We start from the raw sequence: 17713 nt of genomic DNA on the forward strand, positions 1-17713 counted from the left end.
TAATGGATATAATAGTTCAACACTGCTACCTTAAAAGAAAAAATGTTAAATGATCCAAACTATACATTTGATAACACATTATCTAATGGTATAATTGAACATCATGAGATTTTGAAGATAATGGAATGGTCTCAAAATAGAAAGACTATGAGTATTTTTTTAACAAGGCTAGTAGTTTTCTTTTAGATCCATGTCCTTTCTTTTTTTCCATGGGGATTAGCTCCCAGGGGTAGAAATACAGAGACAGAGATAGGAATGAGATATTAGCATACTTGCCTGGCTGTGGAGCTAGGTGGTTACAGTACTTCAGCTGTTTGAATGCAGAATTGGGATTCAGCAATTAAATTAAACCAAAAACTATTCTGAGAGAAAGGTCAAAATCTTTCTGAGTTTGATATTCTAAGCCTCAAGTCTGCTATTATTACTACTAGTTAGTCACAGTCCACACCTTTCTGATATCTTCAAAGGCTTCAACAGTGTTGGTCACTCTCTTGAACAAACGTCATTGCGACAGGTTCACATGCAGAGCAAGTTACTAACAGGACATAGCTAAATTTTAGATGTTTTCATCCCAATTTAGGTGCCAATAGGAAAGACTGAGTACCACCCTTTGATATTATCCTATAATTTTCAACAGCTTGGTGACTCATGTAATATTCTCCAGCTTAAGGTTTCCACAAACAGTATCTTTCCTGTCCTACTTTGATCTTTCAGCATCGTCCAAAGTGTGCTCCAGAAAACTTCTGAAGTACATGGGGGAAGAGGAGGACATTTAATGAAATGATATAATTAAAGCCTTATCATAATCCATGTGCACTTTAGAGACGGACCAGGTGTATGTAGGTGTAGAAATATACACACCCACATGTCATTCCACGTGCTGTGTAAAAATAAAAAGTGTAAACAAATTTCAAAATATAAATGCTATTGTTTATTTTTAATAAATGGCTTCCCTTGTAAGATACAGTTTATTCTTTGCAATAATTTTCTTATTCGTAAGTGTCAGTTTAGAGGCCACTATCTTAAAGTGTAAAAGATAAATATACTGTGAAAAAAAAGGTATTATAGAACTAAAAGGGAGAAAACCCATTATATTTAAGGCAAATTAAACTGTTACTAACTCAAAGCTATTGACAATTTCTAAGGTATTAAGCATCATATTGAGTTTTCATAATTTTCAGTATGACTCCAAGAATAAGCTTCATAATCTTATTTTGGTTTTATTTCTGTTCTGTAATCATTCATCTCCATGCAATAAAAATTACCAGACATATTGAAGGTCCAAAAAAAGCTTTTCTATAAATTAAATAGTCCTGGAGGTCTCTGTAGTCTGCTGGCTTTGAGTGTGATACATCAGAAACCCCAAGCATATGATTAAAGACCTTTGGTTTTCAGATATATACTTTGAAAACTAAGGATTTAATTAGATGTTTTGCTTAGTGTATGTGAACATAAAAGACTTGAGGATGAACTTGTATATTTTCTTCATTGAAGACATAATTCACATGCCTTCATTTTCAGAATATCTACTTTTATGATGAAGAAATGATAAATCATTATCAGGAAAACATCTATGGTTAAAGCTCATGAGTAGAGCTTAGATGTTCTGGTTTACTTCTTAGTTTTGCTACAGATGTCCTATCTTAACTTGTTTATCATTAGTTTTTGTCAACAGAGTAAGGGAACATGGAAAGTATGCTTTTAAGCTCTGTATCTTCCATACACAAGTTCAACGAAACATACCAAATGAAAATCAAATCTTTAGCAGGAATAGAAACAGGAAAAATCTGACTTTAGCTACAGTGGTGTAGTTCTGATCAGTTAATTGGGCTTATTCCAGTTTCACATCAGTGTAATTAGATGTAGACCTTGTTTTGTTGTATATTTTCTATTTTTGTAATAAGGCTTTGATATTCAACTGTATTTGGTGTGAAAAACAAAATATTTTTCTCTGTTTGAATTCCTAGGCTGGCCTGGAAAATACAGATGAACCTCAAGGAACAAGTGTTCTGAAGCTGTCCTCAGTAATGAAGCAAGTGTGAAAGACAACTCCCACTTGCCAGGTGAAACAATGACTACAAAATCAGCAGTTCGCATGTTAGTGTGGTTTCTTCAATTATGCATTGTAAATGGGCAAGTAATATGTGAGAGGCAAATGACTGCTGAATGGCGAGTGGAACCAAAACCTATTGTAATAAAATGGACACCAAGGGAAAACGTCTGCTCAGACTTTTACACTGAATGCTGGAATACGAATAAAAGTATTACTGAGGAAATCACAGAAGAACAAAATCTCAGTATCCCTCAGATATGCCCCTTACAGCTCCAATTAGGTGATAGTCTCTTCATCTCCTCTGAGCCATCCTTTCAGTCCTATGGAATGAATTTGGTAAATGTCTCCAAGGAAGAATTTATTAACTGCCCTAAAGCTGGTTTTCTTCAAGAGCGGTTGATTTTTGTTTGCCAGATAAGAGGACTGCACCAAGTTGACCCTAACTGGCTTAGTGTTGGAACTCATTACTTTGCAGAGCTTCATAAGAGAGGCCCGCTGTTGTGCAACATGGGCCTTCGTGTGAACATAACCGTGAAGCAGCAGTTTTGCCAACAGTCTCCAAACGCACCATTATGCTCTGGGCATGGAAAATGTCTAAGCCATGTTTGGGAAAAAGCATATAATTGCCATTGTTTCTCACGGTATTCTGGAAGATTCTGCCAGGAGTTTGATATGTGCTCCACTAAACCTTGCCACAACAATGCCTCCTGCACTAAGAAATCAGAACTTTCTGGAGATTCTTATGAATGCACGTGTCCTCCAAAATTTTCAGGTATTTCTTTTCCCCTATAGGAATAAATGTTACATAGATAACATTTTCCTTAATGGATAATAGAACGGAGAGAACATCATTAGCAAGGTTTTTGTATAATTTGACTGTTCATTGCCACTACCACACCTGCACTGAGTCTCTTTTATATGTAGTCACTTCAAATGACTGTGCAGTCATTTGAAGACAGTTTGTACTTGCTTACATTCATGTGTGCATTGTGGGGAAAAACTGAATAAGTTCTTACCATGCTTCTTTCCTACTTAAGCACAAGACATAGGTAAGTACTTGTGAACTTACAGAAGTAACTGATTTTTTTTGTTTGTTTATTCAGCAGTTCAAGTTCTTACACCAAATAACATAAATCATTTGGAGTAAGCTCCCCCAAAAATAGTAAGCTAATCTAGTCAGTTAACCAAACTGCTGAAAAACAACAAATGGTTTTGTTGAAATGAACATTTCATTCAACCTGCCACAAAATCTCCCTTTTCAGTTTAAAGACCTTTTAAATTAAATTAGAGAAATTTTTAAAATCAAAATTTGTTTTTAACTGAAAAGTTAAACATTTAATTAGAAGAGCAAGCAAATCAAAATACTTACTCTTTTCTTCCAGATTGTTTTGCACTGTCAAGTTCCTTTCAAAAGGAGTTTGCTAAACATACTGTTATCACCAAATTAAATATTTCACAAATGAAAAAAAAAATCACCTAATTCTATCTAGTAAATATTGCAGTATTTACTCAAAACACGTTAGAGAAACTGAATCTGGGTTTGGGATCATACTACCAAAGAGTACAACATGATTAGATACATTCTTACCTAACCATTATCTCTATTTCATGGAGAAAGAAAAGGGGTTGAAAGAAGTTATGGGTATATTGTTTCTGCATTCAGACCAATGGAGTTCAGGAATCCTTTGGAAAGTACCAGAAATATTCATTCACATCACAAAAAGGATTGTTGTAGCTCTTTCTGTAGTTGTGGAGCAGAATTCTAGCAATGTTCCTTTGATGGACTGCACTTCTGTGCTCTTGCAATAGCTATGCTATGCTATGAAACACTGCTGATGGGTCAAGAACAAGTGAGGTTCATAGAACACAGAAATTAAAGATATGTTCCATAACATTTGCAGTAATTTATTTTTAATTGCTTTTCAAACTGCATTATGCAGGTATGAATAAGTCAATGTTATCAGAAAAATATTTTTACAATTATTCAAAGTTTAGTAAAATAGTGGGAAACATTGATGGTATGCAGTATGTTTTCTATTTCTTTTATGATTTCTGGGGACTGTGTTAAATGCTTTGAAAATAATAATATCAAAAAGTGTCTGGTACTACTTTAATTCAAATTAATGGAGAGATTCACAAGCAGTTCTGTTAAAAACAATCATCATGCTTAATGTTATCAACAAGCAATTCTTAAAATATTCTGTTAACCTATATGGGGCAGTGTTGGCTAATGCCATAGTTTTGTACTGGCAATACTGGTCCAGTGAATAAGCTGTAAGTAAACAAAAACAACTAGGAGATGAAACCATCATATATTATGGATGTGGCTGCACAAGAGTAAGGGAGGAAAAAGTGCCTCCCATAATATAAAGTCTATTAGAAATTTGAAAAGTTGCTGAAGCATGAATAATGTCATAGCAAGAATTCAGATGGCAAGCATAATTATATGCTATTTAGACCCAAATGCTGTAATAGCATAAACAACTTATAATTGGAATTGTAACTTCCAGAAAGCTGCATATTAAGAAAAAATGAGTTGAATTGGACTCCACATGAGAACATCTTTTGTTCTCAATGCCGGAAGAAAATGTAAGCTAGATTTGTGTCAAAAAGAAAAAAATACTACAGTGCTAATGTCATTTCTGCATTTTAAGCTATATGTGAATTTGTAACTATATAGCAGATGAGGTTGAGCACAGTAGCTCATATAACAGCAGCTGAATATCTGTCTGCCTTGCTTCAGAATTCAGTAATTTTGGTGAAAACTAGCAACCAACATTAGCACAAATACTTATCTATCCATCCACCTATCTATTAAATATAATGTTTTATTTTATATATAAATTTGACATTTCAGGAAAAAATATAAATATTTACTAAAGTTCAATGTTCCTATTATCCCTTTTAAATAGGTAAAAATTGTACAGAAATAGTTGGGCAGTGCCAGCCACATACGTGTTTCAATGGTTACTGCAGCAATGTTACTCCAAACACCTTTATTTGTGAATGTGACAAGGGCTTTACAGGTAAGAAACACCTTTGTTTCCTCTCTTATAATAACAGTTTCCTGTGTTATAATAATGGTGTGAACTTTTACTTTACTGAAACAGTTGTTTTAGATGATTGTTGCACAGTTTGCAATTTCCTCAGATTTTTTTTTTTTAATACATTTTGTAAAATAAAGAAATCAGGCTTCCATGTGACTGTTCTAAAATACTCGTGTACTAAAGTAAAACCATAAAAATGATAGAGGCTTTTCATAATTGGATCCCATCCACAAGTACCTTTCTCCTATTGGCAGTATGACAAAGGAAGACTCATAATCACTAACTCACTGGTTCTCAAATACAGAGTTCACAAGAATAGGATCAGAAGCTCTTGCTGGATGATTTAGAATGATCATGACACCTGTATTCATAATTTCAGCATCCTCTTAATAGATGTGCTAGAAAAATAAGATGGAAATAATTTAAAGAGTCAATAATGTCATCATTTAGTGGTGTGTTGATTAAAAAAACCAACTCAGAAGCTAATCGGTTTACTTTTGATATATTGGACATATAAGATGCTTTCATGAGAAAAGCTTGAATCAGAAAATGAATCTAAAGCCATCCTATTGTCAACACTTTTTCTTGGGGGTCAGAGTAGCAGCCAGACTTAAAACACTATTTATTCTTGTACTTCACAGCAGAGATTTACTGTGTTGGTATAAGAGAAGTAGCAATACTCAGAAGAACATTCTTTAAGAATGAGATAAGTATAAAGCTAGCACTTGAATATCCAAGGACACTAAAACTTTTAAAAATGTCTCTTTCTTGGAAGCATCAGTTATCCCTGGCAATCACAGAATATAAATAAATCATTACATTGCGATACAGAGTTAAAACAAAACAAAACAAAGGAAAAAAAAAAAAAAAGCATAAGGGAGTAAGAGGGATCAAGAGCCAATCTTTATTTTCATAGTGAAAGCCTGAACATTCTTGTTGACATTTAGTTAAGTCTGTGTAGAACTATATTTTTAAAAATGGGATAGATATGCCTAATTCTAAATTCCTAGTAAATCTGTCTTATATTACTCTCCTTTTCCTCCCTTTCCTTCACTGTAGAGGGTATCATGGTCAGTGTCATTCTGAGAAAACTAAAAAAACCCCTTTTTTTTTCAAAGGAGGAAAGTCCATCAGTAAAGTTTTCTAGAACTAGCTTTTCCTCCATGCATGTTCTGTATTTTTTAAGAACACTTATGTTTGTCCCTTTCACCCAAATTGCGCTGGCACATTGCTTACGAAATTTTCCACACAAAAATCTTTTGTATCCTTGCAATTTTGACCTAATGAGGGAGAAAAGGGGAGCAGAGAGGAGGAACAGCCTTCCAGATACAGTAAACCCAAACCCATAATGACATGGAAACAGTTCAATACACTCAGCTCTGGTGGATGGCAGCAATCATTGCAATCTACTCTCCAGGTAGCTGGTAAGGATTGAGAAGGAGACAAGGAGACTATGAGTGTAATTAGCTTCCTTTTTATTCTCCAGTTAGCTAAAAGAAAATTGTGAATCCTTTCTTGTTTCTAAGCATAATAAGTACCAGAGGAGGAGAAGGCAGACTTCCAGAATTTACCTCTTTTTTTCCTGCTCTGATGTAAGTTGCCTCAGGTCCTGCTGTAACAGAAAAGTATGGAGTACATCAGCATACCTTGCAACAGGACTGATTGACTAACATACAGTATAATTTTTCAATTATTTTCTGACCAAATGTGGTTGTTTTAAGTCTACGTTTCTTCCTGTGATCCTGTGTAAAAGTGTTTGCTAGTACTAAGACAATTTCAAGAACAGTTACCTAAAAAACCCCAACCCATGTGGAAACAGACATTTTTCTGTTGTTATTCCATCGTGGCTGTATTGTGTTCTCAGAGAAGATGAGCTGTCTAATTATGAATCTTGTATCCCAAATGCTATTCTACATGTGTGAAGTTGGCAGCAAATTCAAAACATTCCTCTGTTTTGACATTGAATTTATGCACAGAAAACACAAACAATACCAAGATTGTGCAAATGATGTTTAAGATTTGATAAACTTTGACATACCTTTTTTCTAAAATGAGGTAAGACACTGGCAGCAACTAGTTCACATGATCTGAATGAAAGTATGAAATATTCTTGTCACTGTAAATTGATGAGATGTAAATAAATTATAATAAAATTATTTTACATTTATAATTGTGATTATTATTTTCAAGCATTTATTCAAAATAAGCAAAGGCTGCCTTGTCCGAGTTGTTGTGTTCACAATGACAGAATGGCCCCATTGGACTAGTAATGTATATGTTTGTGTCAGTTATGTATTTTTATTTTTTATTGTTTAGTTCATTCACTGAGCTCTCAAAACTGCCTTCACTCTTTCCTGAAAGAACATTTTTAACATAACTTAATAACAAACATCTAACATTAGGCATGCCATTATTCTTATGATTGAATATTCCAATTCGTACCAGAATTTGCACCCTTAAACTTATTAAGGAATGTTCAGAGAAAGGGGATCTGGATAAAACAAGGACAGGGTGGGTATAGAAAGGAGGGACATATAAAATAGGCTGGTAGTGTGTGAGAAATCACTGGTCAGTACACTTCTCTGAGCCCTGCACCAAATCATTCTAGTCTATCCTTTCTTCTTATCAAATCCTTTCTTAACTCTCTTTCCATGTAATGTCAGTTTCTCCCTATCTGTGAGTGCTGTAAGGTCTAGATGCCAGAAACTGGAGAGACGAAAGTGACTGAATTTGGGGCCTGCCTGCAATTGGAGTTAGACCACTGTTGATACTGGTCCTAATGTCTGTCATGCCAGCAGCTGGAGCGAATGACGGTCAGCATCAGCAACTGAAGGGAGACCACAGATCGTATGAGTGCGTGTCTGCAGTGAGTGAATTTAGTGCCAGCAACTGGCATCAGACCTTGGGTGATAGTGGCTCCCATGTCTGGTGCCAGCTGGAGCAGGTGAGAGTCCCAGCATCAGCAAGTGCAGAAGGGACCAAGAGTGATAAGGGCTGTTATTATGCCTGGGCATGAGCCACTGGGAAGACCAGAATGTTTATGTTTTCCCCTAACCTGGGCGGTGTGTGTGTGTGTGCACACATGTGTGTGTGCACATGCATGTATGTGCATGTGTCATTCATTAGCAGACTTCAAGCTGGACTATCTGGTGAGCAGGAGGCCTGGGATCTGGGCATCAATATTAGATGAGCTGAGGTCCCATGCTACTATTCAAGGGCTCCACAAATGTGTCTGTCCTTTTGAACTAGAGAGTAAGGGGCTGCATGTTTTCCCTAGTGAGCCTGAATCTGATCAGAGAGGAGGACTGGGATTTGGCTGTTTGTACATATGTTTTATGTGTGTTCTGGTACTGTTATATGTGGCTGTTTTTAAAGGCAGTGCCCTGTCTATGGGCAGTCTACGTAGCTGGCTGTGTTAGCGTCCTCTGTACGTGTGTGTCTCTGGCATACACGCTGCTCTTTGCTTACTGGTTGAGCCTGCAAACAGGAAAGCAACAGCTGCATCCATTGGCCTAGGACAGAGGGACTCCCAGGTCTCTGGGTGCACTGGGCTGGGCTCCAGCAGCTGGGAAGGAGGCTCCTCAGGCCCCAGAGTCCACCAGAGATGCTGCCTTTTATACATCCCCTAAGAGGATGTCTCAGAAATTCTGATGGGTCTTGTGGTCCTGTTCTGAAGATGCACAAAAAATTAATGTGATTCATTCACAACCTACAGGAAATAGCAATATCTTAACTACCTCGGTAATGATAATGCTTAGTGTGCTTACCCTAGACAGTGTTTGGTGGATTAAGAGCAGTTGTTTTCCATTTGAATACATTTTGTTGAATCTGGGGGGCTTTTTATTCCTTAGGTGCAAAGATGGGAGGTAAGACAAGTGATTAAAAACCAACTCTCCATAGAGCTCTTGAGCTTGTTGGGTTTTTTTGCATATTCCTGTAAGGGAGACCTACATTCCCTGCCTTCCCCAAAGGTCCAATTGGCCTCTTTACAGGCCATAACAGGTTCCCTCCTCACTTGTGGGACAGGAGATACTATAAAAATGAGGTGGTTTTGCTTGGAGCCACTTTGCTAGAGCTTCCATCATCCAGGTGCTTTAGTTTAAAATGGTCTCTTTGCTTCATCAGTGAATTACAGCCAGCGTACTTTGAAAAAGGTCATAATTGTAAAAGGACTTCACTATGTATATATATGGAGGGAAGAATTTATTGTTTGTACAATTAGTGTTTTAATAGCCTAATAGTTCAATTTGTCTAATACTAACAGCCCAAATTAATACCCAAAGCCTTATTAATAATACCCTTAAAATATTATACAAAAATGCCTTTCTACTATCTATTTTTTTGCTTTGGTATTATGCTCAGCTTTCCAGTACTCCTCTTGGTCCCAAGAGCAATACATTAATTTCCCTCAAGAAGAAGGGGCAAGACTTGAAGCAAGTCATCAGAATCCTGAGGTCTTTGTCGGGAGGGGTGTGACATTCATGCTGGAAGTTTCTCCCCTTTCAGTCAAGGGTTCATCTCAGCCTATTTCTAAATGTTTTCATATCATTATCTGCTTCCTTCTCCCAGGCTGCCAGCTGCAGCCCAGCAGTGGTCCCCAGCTGCCCCCCACAAAGGGCTATGGTTTGTCAGGCAGTGACTGAGGTGGGGATGGTGTCATCCCCTTCCCAGCAGCGCCATTCCCAAAACTGAAGCTAGAGGAAAGGAGGCAGCAATCACTGGGACCAAGCACAGGGATTAAAAGAAACCAGATGAGTCCTGAGCCCTTGCACTGTCAGGTCAGCACACCTGAAGAGATATTCCTGCTACAGAATTTGTTTTTTAGTGTTCCTCTAGGGGGCAGGGATGATAGTAACAGGAATTTGGGAACGGGGAAGAGAAGAGGGCAATTAGAGATTATGTTTTTCCAGGCTATTTTAATCTCATTTGTCGTTTGTTTTGTTGGGTGTTTTGTTTTTAACTGACTGACTATGGTTTAATAAAACAGTTTGTCAAGGATGACAGTTTCCTCAGAGAAAGCTGTAGATTATGGGGATTATGATCCTCAGTCATATAAACATCTTGTGAAATATTCCCTGATCACTGCTCAATGTCACTGGAATGAAGAAAATATAGTCAAGCTTTTTAGCCATTTTTATGAGTGACACTGAAATGGCCATAGTTCTTTTAGTGTTAAGGAAGAAAATGCATGTTGTGTTTGGGGTTTTAGTGAAGTTATGAAGATTTTTTTAAATTGCATCTCTTCATGTATATTTCATGCTTGTTTCCAAAGTACCGTAAAATCTGTGACAGCATGTCTGGAATAAGAGTTTGCATCTCTCCCATGATTCAAGTATCACAAAACTATTTGGTTTTTGTTATAAAATACTTCCTGTACGAGAATTCCAGCTGATTTTTTTGCTTTGCCTTTTCTATAGCTTATTTTTAACATACTTTTAAAACAATTTAAAGTAGAAATTTCAAAGTTAGAGTTTTAGTCTTCCTCAGCACCCTTTGTTACATTTAACCTCTGTCACAAACTACCATTCAGTAGACACTTTGTTCCACTGTGCTTTCACCATGGTCCACAGGCAGTACGTGTCCTCACTTTCTGTGTATCCAAGTGAAGGAACTTAATGACAGGTGAAACTGATCTGATGATTAAGAGATTCAACTCTTCTCCAGACTACATACCTATTCTATGCCAGAGACCATAATATCTGTCAGTCATATAGGACCCAGATGTGAAAACAAAAATGCAAAGCCCATGTCCCTGTTCTCTGATCCAAATACTATACGTGCTTCTTTACTAATTGTTTTAAATTCAGAGTCAGCGAGTTTACAACATTTTGTTCACATCATGTTTGATTAGGGTACATAATTACCATGGAAAACCTATGTTTTCTAGGGGCTTGTGTTTCCAGAGAGTGATTCAGGGAAACAAGGCCCTGAACAGACTACTTTAGCAATGAAGGAATATTCTAGTTTGAGTGTTAAGGTAAATGCCCTTAAGTTAGGTGATGATATGTGACAGGACTTTTCATATGTCTTTTTGAGGCTAAAGCAGTTTAGGCAATTGTCACTTCACTACTAGATAACTCTAGTACAAATAGCTATAATTTACTCTTACAAACATGGTACAGATCAATCTATCTTAGCTAGTAGTAAAGGTATATACATGACAAAGACTTGTCAGAACTACACCAAATGACATGAATTAGTTTGTCTGACCTAGTAAATTTAAGTTTTCTTAAGTGTACTCTCCTGGTATGATTTCATTATACACTTCAGTAGTGTATTTTTCAAAACTTCCTATGACTTTTGATAATATTCTTGCATCACACATTCTTTTTGCCTTTATTAATAGAAAAACATAATTGATTTATAAGTAATTTTCATATTCATTGACTATATCAACTCAACATTAAGTATACTCAAGCAATATAATGATTGAATATATCTCTGATAGCACTTTACGACAGACAAGTATAATTACTCTGGGACAACACCAGACATGTATGCTTCTTGTAGTTTACTGTTAATTACTAAATAGAGTAGTTTCAAATGATGAGCAGCTCAGTGATCCTTTTAAAGGAGTTAGCTAACTTGCACTCAAGTATCCTTATTATTAACGTTATGTCAAGGCAAATTCCACTGACCTTTCCCAAGGTTAAATGTAGATCAAGACCTTGGAGAGTAAATTGTACATTTCACTGACACTCTAATCCAATATGTCAACTAGTAAGTCTTTAACAAAATGAATTGTAACAAATTATTAAAAAAAAATGGGGAAGATTACTGACCATGAGATGAATAACAATACTTAGTTTTACAGTAAAAAGTGGAAATTGCCCTATTATAAGAGAAGACTGACAGCTCTAAAATAACTAGGAAATGCATGGCAATGTGCAAATTTTCATGGGTGCTGTGCAGATTTTAAGTATATTGCTTATAAGATGCTTTGGGGATGTACGCTTGAGCTGCGATGAAGTGAACAGTTTGGCTGATGAAATGCAGGGCAGAATACTAAAAGATGACTCAGTTCAGGAAATGTTTTTTTTCCCTTGTCTTTTCAGTTTTGCAAAAGCACATTGTCAATATTGGCAGCAGTGTGATCTTAAACATTTGGATGAAAAAAAGTTTATTTATCACTTTCATTTTGTATTTAATTATCTGGGCTTTTAAAAAGATTTTTACCCCAACATTATGATTTGAAACTTTATTTTCTAGATTTCTAAAAATAAAATGCTCTGTACAAAATAAAAAACAAAAGAACTTATTTAATAGCTGCTTTATTTTAAAGCAAAAAAATGGTAAATTTATTTTTATTACTGTTTCAAAATTCATTAAAATGTGAGATCCGACCATACTTAGGCTATATGTTAGTGTCCATAGAACACATCAGCCTGTCGAATATAGATACTTTTTATGAAGGCAGGTATATGACCACTCATGTTATTTATAATAACTGATGTGACAGTTTGGTTCAGGATAAAGTAAATTCCTGGTATCTTTTTTATTTTCACCCTCGCAAATGAATAATTTTCCTACATATTCTTCTTGAGAGAAGGTTTTTTTTTCCCTGAAAGATTATTAATATCATACTCCACAATGAATTTCTAACTGAATGACTTTTTTTGATTACTTCTATTAAATTAAATCTATCTATTTTTAAATAAGTGATTGTGGTTTTTTTAGTAGTTGGAGAAGCAATATAATTCTCACTAAATCTTAACTAAATTAAATCACTAATGCAATCGCACTGTACACTTTAAATGAATGAGTTTGTTGTAAGGTTACAGAACCTCCACTATATTAAGTAATACAATTTTTCATTCTAACCCATGAGCTCCTTTGTTTCCTTACTACATTACTATTCTGTGCAGAAATGAGATCATAGAATATAACAAGGCATATCAGGCTGCAAATCAAACTAAATCTTTACCATCTCCTTACAGACAGAAAGTCTCTTCATTCTTTGCATACCTGTCCTTCACTAGAGATGTTCACTAGTAATTCTTAAATTACTTTCTATTACTGCAATTTCTATTATTTTTTGAATTTTTTTTTTTACAGTTCTTCAAGAAAAACAGAATAATGCCTGCACATGGCCTTGCAAAAGGTAGTGAGAAAAAATGTTTTATATTTATAGATGTTATCAGCTGAGAAATATTGATAGCACTGAACATGGAATTAGAAATAATCTGTAAAAGATACTAGAGTAAAGTGACAGACACTCTAGTGTATGAATGCTCATGGCAATTAAAATTCTTAAATATAAGTGTTTACACATAGGTATAAGAGTCAAGTGTCCAAGTTCCTATTGCATTCAAGGGACATCTAGTCAACACAAAGTGGAGCTAAGACATTTATTCAGCCAAGTGCCCCATGTTTAGAGTTAGTTGAATCACTCTCCAAGCTCCATTAACTGGTATTAATCATAGAATACCAGGTTGGAAGGGACCTCAAGGATCATCTGGTCCAACCTTTAAATTATTAGCATTGCAATATGCTGACATTACTGCAACTGTGGCTGAAATAGTTTGTAGTCAAATTTATAATTTTATAGAAGTATGAATATTTAATAGTTCACTTTTTAAAGATTAAAATCTTGGAAAAGGAAATATAATCTTCAGAAATATTTTCATTCTAAGAATCTATTATAATGATGCATTAACAGGTTCACTTTATAAGAATGTGTATGCTCTATGCAAAGTCAAGCAAAATTCTCCATACTAACCTAAAATACATCTTTGGCTAAAAGCATTTTTAGGCTTATAGGTTTAAATTTTCATTTTGAGTTTCCCAGCTGTAAATCACATTATACAGAAAAATCCCCCAAAACCTTTATGTGCAGGATTACAAAAGATATTTTTTTACCGAATTTCTCTAATCTCCTCTGCCTCAAGGGAGATAAATTTAAAATGGCAATAATGACAGATGAGATATAATTTGCCCTCAAATACAAGTTTTCTTATATTAGCCTACCCTCATGAGAGATCAGAACCATGGACACATCAGTTCCAGAGTACACGTGTGGAGCAGAAGGGCTGGGTTTATCTGTGAATCCAGCAACTTGCTCCCTCTCTGCCAGGCCTGAGATGACTGGGGATCATGAATAGCTTACAGCTGGTACTGTTGGCAGCAGGAGTCACTGGGAAACAGATCATTACAGGACTGCAAAACTAGGGGAAGAGCAGATCTGTGTCATGCCACATATCCAAAAGTAAGTTTCCAGTAACTGAAGACTAGTAGGAAATTAAGTATGGAGTAACAGATCAGGAAGGGGACAAAACTCCATGTTCAGTGCTGACTTACAAGATATGGAGGATAACATGGAAGACTGGTAAGAGACAGAGGTACTCATATGGAAGGGGTCAGTAATATAGATTAGAAAGAAAACACAGAATAGTTTGAGTTGTTACTGAGTAGTGAAGGAAAGTAGAGCTGGGGAAAAAAAAAGAAAAAAAACCTTTGTCTTATTATGGGGAGTAATTGGTTTAGGGCTGGCCATAAGGTAAAGCTTTGGAAATAATTCAAACAAACTAGTTTAATATCAGAGCCTTAAAGTGTTGGTGTTTTAACAAAAATACCAGTTTCAAAAGTTCTGTGAAAAAAATTAGACCACTGAGCACAGAACAAACATGGATGTTATTACAGTCAGCATGGCTGCTGTAAAAGGTAATGCTGCCTCACTTGTCTGCTGAAATTCTGTGAGGTCATCAATAAACATACAGAAAAATGAAGTCCAGTGGATATAATACAGATGAATTTTTTTTTAAAAAAGCCTTTAATGGTATTCCACTCAAACACTTAAGACAAACAAACAAACAAACAAAACCTCAAACAACAACAACAACAACAAAGTTATGTGGAACTGGAGGAAAGGATTTAAATCCAGTTAAAGAACAGGACACAAAGGGTAGGAGTTAATGTTCATTATTTCAGGATAGAGATAAGTCACCCATGCATTACCCAAATACTAACACCCAAATCAAACACATGTTTGATTTTATTCAGCATCTTCAACAATGATTTGGTGAAGGGAATGAACAGTGATATCTCCAGGTCTCACCTTTTTTTATTCCCCAGTGATTATGAAATTAATTCTGCAAATAATCATCAGAATTCATAATTCTAATGTTATTCATTTATCTCCTAGAAAGAATGTAAATCCAAATGCTATTTATCTCTAGTTGACATAACAATTGAGGAGAAAAGCTGAAATCTGACTTTTTTTTCCCTTCATATGATATATGTATGTGGAAATACTTCAAAACACACATAGATTTTGATTTACCACAGAAAAACTTCACTAGAATTTAGGAAATATTTTTGTAAAATGAAGTTCTTCAGTAAATCCATAGATTTCTTACTAATTAAAAAAAAATCTAATTTCATGTGTACATCACAGTACGAATCTTTAATTTCCCTTTGGAGAATCTTTTGCCTAGGTTTTTTTTTGAAAAATTATTGCCTGATTCCAGACAAGTGATACTTTATATTTCTTTCAACATTTCTATCTGCATCTTCTCAGTTTTTAATATAATTTGAGATAGTAAAACATATCAAGAAAAGTCCATTAACAAGACATTCATTTGGAATGTCATCCAAAATGAAGGTCTGGAGAAGCAAGTAAATATATGCAATGAAGAATTATCTCCTTCTGTTTGTTTTATCTGAAGTCTCCCTCACCTGCATGTAGTTTTCTGCAACCATTTTATCCAGAGAAGGAAGAGGTCTTTGCTGTAATTTTATGTCATCCTAGTCTTTAGATGGCATGCCCCTGCTTGATTACCTTCTAGCTTTTTTAAGTAGACTTCAAAGATGATTATTTATCCTTACCATGAGGAATACATATCAAGCATGATTGTATTCCTGCTCTTCCTCTTACAAATGAAAAGATACAGAAAGCAAGAGAAAAGACAATTTACACATCTGTCCTTTGCACAACAAGGATGACGAAAAACCAAGTCATTTTGCTGTAGGGTGTCTTTACTGCTTAAATGAGAAAGCAAGCCACAGTTATCTTTTTTCAGGCTTGATCTAGAAGGAAGAAAGAAAAAGAAAAGATTCTGGAAAAATCTTGGATCTCTCTGAAATCAAACAAAATTCCATTTTATTGTGGTCAGGATTTTCTTGGCTCCCCATGGCTGTGTTTTTAGCTGACTTTCTTTTTTTTTCCCTTTTTATTATTATTCCAGGATTAGGATTAAATAGAATCGACAATTAAAGTGATAATTTTTAAAATGGTTGATATTTCAGCGTTTTAAATGAAGGTATTGTTCCACTTCTCCATGCCCAAAAACTGACCCCTAGCTTTCTTTAGTTAATTAGTACAGACACAGACTGCAACTCTCAGTAACTATGTGTTATTTGTGTTATTGACTGAAGCTCACGTACACTTCAAGAAAAGAAAAGAACTTCATACAAGTGCTATAAGTGCATATGTACATGAAAGTGTATGACTAGACTCAATTACATGCCTTCCTAAGTATTTTGCTTGATCAGGGCCATAGGCTATTTCTTTCACACTTCCTTTACAACCCAGTCTTAAAATTTTGTGTTTGATGTTACAGTTGGGAGAGTCAGAATTCTACTAAAAAGAAAAAAAGATAGAGCATTAATAACTTTGCGATATAAAAAGAAGAGTAATTGCGTGCATTACTGTGTGACCTACAGTGATTTTTGCTATGAGTTTCAGTAAATAGTTTATATTACTAACTTGTTTTGAAATGATACATTGCAACTCGATTTGAATGAAGTTTAAAACTGAGATTTCTTATGAAATCAGCCTTACCAAAAAACACGACTCATAAGAATGATCCAAATGCTGCATTTTACAAATATGTTAAATATTACTGTAGTAATTATCTTTTATATATATATATAATACTGATATTTTAACAAGGCTTTGGAAGATTTAGGCACATCTAAATGTTCATAAGTTACAAGAAAGAAAAATAAATTATATCTCTAGGTGCAGGCAGCTTTTCTAGTTGCCTGCAAAAAAATAACAGTTCTAGTAAAAGTTAAACATTACATTTTTATGTATAGATAATAAAAGGAACTACAAAAATATTTTTTCACTGAGATTCAGTTAAAATACGATTTACAACAAGCTTAATTTTACTAGGAATATAATTTAAGTGTATTTATGTCAAGTTGATGTTCCTTTTCTTTTAGACATTTGTGTATAAAGATAATTGGTGTCTTTTATAGTCAGTCTTTACCTGCTTTCCATGTCCTATAAATTAATACAAGGTAAAGTCTGTGACTTCACAGCTGTAGTCCTGCATTATAAATGCATTAAAAAAAAACACAACAAAAAAGCAAAAAACCCCCAAACATCATGACTGAATGAGTATAGGACATTGATTACCATAGAATCTATTTTTGGTTAGCCTTTCATTTGATAGGGCCAGATCCTAAGTCTTGTGAAAATTTTTATAAGACAGAACTTCTAGTTTATCTCATGTTAACCTTAGTCATTTAACCAAATATTTAGTGTGTTCAAACACCCTGCAGAAAGATCTGTCTTACTGTTGCCTCTGGATGAAGTAAAGACAAATTCAGTAGCAAAAATGAAAATTCTGGAGAAAAATAAACACTTCCACAGGGTTTTGAGTTTTAA

General features: G+C 35.0%; 1 protein-coding gene across 1 annotated transcript in view; it reads left to right on the forward strand.

Annotated features, from left to right (window-relative positions):
* Positions 1-2071: 2071 nt before the first annotated feature.
* Positions 2072-17713, forward strand: part of EYS (eyes shut homolog) — a gene marked incomplete at its 5' end in the record, with an annotated part of 904266 nt that continues 888624 nt past the window's right edge. Inside the window, 2 exons of the mRNA XM_082305491.1 lie at positions 2072-2825; positions 4966-5079. Coding sequence (XP_082161617.1) covers positions 2072-2825; positions 4966-5079 — 868 coding nt within the window. The remainder of the gene's footprint in view (positions 2826-4965; positions 5080-17713) is intronic.

The sequence above is a fragment of the Platalea leucorodia genome (assembly GCF_965183815.1).
Source record: "Platalea leucorodia genome assembly, chromosome: 3".
In the NCBI taxonomy this organism is placed as follows: domain Eukaryota; kingdom Metazoa; phylum Chordata; class Aves; order Pelecaniformes; family Threskiornithidae; genus Platalea; species Platalea leucorodia.